Below are 6,756 nucleotides of genomic sequence, written 5' to 3' on the forward strand. Positions count from 1 at the left end.
AGCATTAAATGCAGCCATCTGAAGAGACGTAAATAAACGCTTGCATACGTTTATTATCGTCTAGACGACAGTTGCACATGGCAGGTACTTGTGCAAACACATATGAAAGAATATTTCCTTGTTTCATAATAATTGGAAAACCGTCAACTCTTGACGTCACGTAAGCTCTTGCACCATAAACAAATTGTTTGTCCGCAAAAGTAAATCATTTAACAATGCTCTTTGTCTAATCAATATCAAATAGTTATTTACTGTACGAAATATAATAGCAGACACTTACCAATATATAAATGAAGACAAGACATCAACTCTGTCAAAGTGGAGATCAAATATTCATTAAACAAATAAGTAATACATGTAAAGTTTGTAACAACAATTGTGATAAAATAATTGCTATACGTTATGTATATATGTCGGCTATACCAATACACAAAGAACAATTGCTTACATATCCCACTGGTTGTTAAGCTATTTAATGTTACATGGAAACCACCTACGTTCATGACACATTCGATGTTTATAACATATTCCCTGCTGTACGAGGCTCTAGATTTACCACTATGTTGTCATTCTCTTCAAAGTTATTGCCATTTCCAGTTAATGCTGCCAGCCTAAAATGGGCTTGATCATTAATTGCGTTTATCTTATTTCATTAAACGATTTTGTTTCAGTTTCCTTAACTAAGGCTTATTTGACCCAGCTGAATACATACTACTTATTTGAAACTTTGCCTGATTGAAACAGTGTTGGGTTTTTAAGAAACGTGAAGAAATTTGATCGTGCAAAAAGTGTGTGCTCGTTAAAGATAATGAGTTTTGTTTTTGTACACCTTCTTTTACGAGGTTCGCAGATACATTTTTTCACTATAAATGTTGCTTCTTATTACAAGTGCAATTTGAGTGCCCTATTTGTATTTTGGCAAAACACAGAAGTTAACAAACAAACGAGTACTTTGTAATCATGTTCAAAATGAGCCACTGAAAATGTTTTGTCTTACATCGTCATTTTTTCAACACAAATATCTTATTACGCCATGATAAACATCTGAACGTCTGAGCATTATTTCTTGCAGATTATATTCCGAAAGGTGTCAGACGTAAAAAAAGAAAAAGAACTTGCGGAGAAACGCAAAAACGACCCACCGCTCGAGCTATCAAATGATCACCCAGTTCGAAAACTGATTTCAAGATTTCGAAAAATGGGCGACAATAAATCTGGCAATGCTGGAGATTTAGATTTAGAAACAGGTGGGCCAAAATTGTCTACTACGGATCGCCCGGCTAGTGGACCGACGAAAGTGATAAACGTTAGTGAAAATTCGAGTGGTGCCAACGGTGTACCTAAGCTTGGTGGTGGTGCCGCCAAATGGGGAAGATTGTTGGGGGCGAGTAACGAACTAAAAAGCAATAATAAAGCTGCGTACAAATTACCAGAAAGAAGTGCCCAAGAAGAGTTTCTAAAAAATGCATCGGGATTTTCTGTAGGTATTCAGGAGACCGCGTTTATAAGAAACGACACAAAACTGAGGAAAGTGATGGATACTCAGCCATCGCCTATAGACGAATCACCTGAAATAGATGAGAGAAATAATTTGAAAAAGACTGAATCGCTTGATAGTGGAATTCTCAAAAGTAATAAAACTCTCGATCAGATCAGTAACAGTTCGGATGGGTCAAATTGCAGTCGACATCAGCAGCATAACACTGCGTTATCATTCGCGGAACAGCAAATGCTGACCTCGCTGTATGATATAAAGCTCGAATTTAAGGAGGAGATGGAACTTATGCACCAAAAAATGAATCGAATAGACGAGCAGATATCTGAGATTCTGCGCATGTTTTCTCCAACGATGTCCAATTGTTCGTCCCAAAGCGCGTCGTGTTCGTGCCCTAACGACTGTGTTAATTTAACGACGGCGCATAACACGGTATCAAACAGCGTTGATCCGTCGCCCAAAACGTCTACGTCGTCTTCGCCCCAGAGGGTTTCCATAGAGGAGGAATCCTCCGATAGTGTTCACGAATCCGAACTAGCTAACATGTGTGAGGATGTAATTAATATTGACGTTCGCAAGCCCCCACACCATGTCAGTCACGCACGGAGATTCAAACGCACACAGAATGACGCACACAAATCGCCAAACCAGTCACACAATCACAAAGCACCATCATCGTCCGCGATATCGTCTTCTCCAGTGACCGAAAATCGTTCCTCGCCAGGTCACAACAAACCAAGTAGCTTGAAAAGGAACCGTGTCTCTCCAGAGACATCCATATTAGATAAACATAGAAAATCAGGTGTGGATCAGGAAGGGGTTATGGTCAGTACGGACAACGAGGCTGCCTTGACCACTCGGGATATTGAGGTCCCTATTAGGGATCAGGACCTTGATATTCTATGACGTGAAACGGTTTCTGTGAAACGTTTGCGAAACATGCCTTGGCTTAATCCAGCTTCACTTGCACGACATTGTATTTACAAACTGTGCACATAATCATCGAGACCATCATCCACATCCACATTCACATCAAAATCATCAGCATCATCATCATCATCATCACCATCATCATCATCATCATCATCATCATCATCATCATCATCATCATCATCATCATCATCATCATCATCATCATCATCATCATCATCATCATCATCATCATCATCATCATCATCATCATCACCATCATCATCATAATAGTTACAACTATAATGACTATGATTATATGATTTTGTATGTTAAATAGTTAATGGATATAGATATGTAAATATTGTGAGACACTTCCTTCAATTTTCAAACGCGAACGACATTACATTCCAGTATGTGAATCGATTCCTAAGACATTCCGATGGTCCGGTCCTCGTGTGTGTATTCCTTTCTATCGAAGAACTGAAATTACCTCTTAAACATTGATTGCAAAAATAAATTCACAGCACGGCAAAGAAAAACATGTTAAATTTTAAACATCGTGCACATTATCCAATAATACGCGATAATAAGTTGTTTTATTCGACAAAGTCTACGAATGACCCTTGTCCACTGTGGGTTGGCTTTTTCTTTAATTCATCATAACAATGACAATTTTTATTAATCGTTGTAGGATTTACCAACTTCCATTTCTTATTTGGCTACGGACCCGCAAAACTGTGTATATGCTCAAGTAGGGAATGGCATCATTCATCAAGGAAATATAGAAAACGCGTTATTACGCAACATGTACAGGTATATTGCATCCGCAATATTTCAAGCAAATAATAAAGTTAACGGTAAACCATTCCATGTTACAGACACAACAAGAGATTGCCAAGCAATATGGTCCCCTACCGGTAAAACTCCACCATTGTCAGAATGTTTTTATTTTTGTTGTATATATTTGTTACCATAGCAACCAGAATTTTTGTCGTATAAACAAAAGGAAAAGACGTGCATAATCTCCATATTGTCATTTATCCATGTTTCAAAAACATGAAAAAATATGAAGAACTCTTAAAGTTATCGCAGGATCCACTATTTTCAGCATTATTTCTAGTCTTTTTGTTAATATTTCTAGTCTATTTGTTGCCATAGCAACCATAATTCTCGACGTAGGAACAAGATGAAAGGACGTGCATAATCTCCATATTGCTATCTATCCATGTTTAAAGTTTTATGAACAAATATGAAGAACTTTTAAAGTTATCGCAGGATCCAGAAAAATGTGACAGACAGACTGACTGACTAACAGACAGAGCGCCAACCATAAGTCCCCTCCGGTGAAACCGGTAAGGACAAAAGCATTTACGGTAAAATGAGTACATGTTTATATTTAGAAAACACACACGAGTTTTGTACAGCACGTTCCGCAGCGGAATTTCACTCGAAACTTTTTAAGGACGCCAAAGATCATTTTATCTATTATCATTTCAAAATACGCCTGTTCACTTCAATAAATGCAATAATATTTTGCATTTCTATGATGTAATGACGAGCGACTCGTGCTTGAAGAGGCAAAATTATTGTGTTTTTTTGTAATTTAAAAGAAATTGCTGTTTCCGTGCTTTAATTGATTGAGAAACAGTCGCTGCTCGGGTGCCCAGGAGGTTTCCTCATTTTCTGAACGTCTAGCAATATCAATAAAGCTTGTGATTGTTTTAATCGCCATTAATAATTTAGCAATTTCAATAAGTTTGCGGCTGAATTTACTCATTTTTAGGTTCGTACGTCGAGAATGAAAAACGATTATCAACGCTGGCCGAACATAATGGACACAACATAAAATGTTCATTTATGTTTTTACATCTCAGTACAGTTGTTTTGTAAGGTGTACTAAAGCTTATATATGGAACGTGTTTACAACGCACGTCTTTGTCATTCTGTTTAATTAATTCGTTAATAACTAGTGTTGTAATAATGTCCATGTAAAAACTATGCCCAACTGTTGAATACTATATTTTGCAGAAAAATACATTCCTTGTTGTTCCATATCATAAATTATCATATTTATTGCGCTTTGTATTTCCGATTGTTGCACATTTGTACAAATAAGCATATGTTTTTATTATTTATTATTACTCATACTGTCTATTGTAATTATGTTCGTTCTTTCTCAATGATAAGCATGATTTAATCAATGGAAGACAATAATCTTGGCATGTAACAATCCATTTGCTGGATTACGAATCAACTTCCATGGTAGTTTTTGTCGTTTTCTTATAAATAATATTGTTTTTATTACATTTGATACACTGGGTTCAATGTTGTAGAACTGAAACCAAATTTTATTTTGCACCGTCAAAAGCTTGTTTTCTTTCTAAAATTGCAAGGTTTTACAAATAATAATGACGTTATAAAACTTGGCATTTACAAAATGAGTTTCGATTTCCGTTGGCTTTTGTAAAATGAGTTTCGATTTCAAGAACAAATTGAATGCACATCCGCTTCCATTGAACGCATGCACATGTGAATCGAATTTAACGATTGCTTGTGATCAAGTTATTTTCATCGTTATTCATGTTTTCGTTATTGACTGAATGACAATAAATAATAATGATAAACTACGACGGGGTCGATCTTCCTCATTTCGTTGTATTTATCATGTGATTGTCTAACTTGCGTCTTAGACTGTGCTTAGTTTTATAATATGTTGTGTGGTACGATACAAGGTCGTGATTAAAGGGAAATACATAGGATCAGACCTTAATGTTTCAAAGAATTATATTTTCACACACACACACAAACAATTATTAAAGCCCAAAATTGTAAAATTTGTAGAATGACCATGATACGCAAAAGTAGTTACTGCTGGAACTGTCAGACAGAGTTTATAATCGCACTATTGCTGTACAGATTGTACATAATAATTCTCATAGCTCATCATTCTCTTTCTTTAGTTCAGCCATGAAACTAACCAAATTCAAATGCATGTGTTGACAAACAAATCACTTACATTGTGTTTTAATTACCGGTAAAAATAACCTTATAGTAGCATATCTGACCCAGGGTGAAACTGACGCTTACATATTTAATGATACACATTGATTCGACTTTTTTTTTCGAAATTTGACAATTTCCAACTTAAAAGAAGCTTAAAACCATGTTTAAACATTTACTTTACACTGATTAAACCAACCGTTTGTATATGTACAACAGAGAACGTCCACGGATTACCGCAATTACTGAATCCTATTTGTTCATTCATAGAAATAATTGTACACCGAAATAATTTCCTATCGAAATACACAGTCGTCGAAATAAAATTGCCAATCAAGGCGATTGAATTGCATTTATGTATTTGCTTATACAGTGGTCGTGTATTTAATGATTATTGATTCCTCTGGTATAGTCAATAAACTGATAATGCAATTAAACTTAAAACCAATTGCATAGCCTTTGATGTCTCAATGTGGAGAGACGATCGTATCAATATCTATTAGCAGAATGCAACTCAAACCAGTTTACATTCAAGACGCAAATTTGTTGTATATCCAATAAGTGAGCTGTGCTCTGTGAAAAAGGGGTTTGATACATGTGCACAAAGAGTCGCTCCACATTAGCCTGTGCAGTCCGCACATGCTTATCAGGGACGACATTTCCGACTTAACTGATTTTTCGCTAAAAGAGACTTTCTGTAAACGAAAAATACCATAAAGCGGAAACTGTCGTCACTGATTAGAATGTGCAGTAGGTCCACGCGTTACGCACCTGCATTAAACTCTTTCAGTGCGGGAACCGAATTTTGAAGGCCTTTGCAAACAGTTTGGATCCAGATGAGACGCCACAGAACGAGGCGTCTCATCTGGATCCAAACTGTTTGCTATTCTGATAGTATTCTTTGAAAAAAAATCAAAGAAAATGCTAATTTTAGAAATTCAGCAGACGACATTTTAGCAGACGACAAATTTCCCAGCATGCAAAGGGTTAAACTCTCCTTTTACAGAGCACCGCTCATTTGTACTTTCTTACCAAGACTTTTGATCCAGGTACATAAGCCTTACAAGCCGGCTCAAAATGGTGATCGAGTGTGGCCAATGATTTTACGATTTCCTGAGGAGTAAAGAGACACAAATTGAATATCGTCCTAATTTGATACTTGACTCTCCAACCACCCCACTTTCCCTAATTGGTATTGGACACAACAATTTGTCCATACACGGGGAAAATTTGTGATAAGTTATTTTAAAATTGCATTATAAATTATTAAGTTAGGAAATGTCAGCGTCTGTAACGTTACCTTACTGACCTGCCCCTGACCCTGCGTGGATAGGTCAGACACAGGCGAA

The 6,756-nt window shown here is 36.5% G+C and overlaps 1 protein-coding gene across 1 annotated transcript in view; it reads left to right on the plus strand.

Annotated features, from left to right (window-relative positions):
• The window catches only part of LOC127875245 (potassium voltage-gated channel subfamily H member 1-like), a 41,845-nt gene extending 36,820 nt beyond the window's left edge, over positions 1-5,025 (plus strand). Inside the window, exon 10 of the mRNA XM_052420149.1 lies at positions 1,073-5,025. Within this exon, the coding sequence (XP_052276109.1) occupies positions 1,073-2,401 (1,329 nt within the window). The 3' untranslated portion in view covers positions 2,402-5,025. The remainder of the gene's footprint in view (positions 1-1,072) is intronic.
• The last annotated feature ends 1,731 nt before the right edge of the window (positions 5,026-6,756 follow it).

The sequence above is a fragment of the Dreissena polymorpha genome, chromosome 3, assembly GCF_020536995.1.
Source record: "Dreissena polymorpha isolate Duluth1 chromosome 3, UMN_Dpol_1.0, whole genome shotgun sequence".
Lineage (NCBI taxonomy): Eukaryota > Metazoa > Mollusca > Bivalvia > Myida > Dreissenidae > Dreissena > Dreissena polymorpha.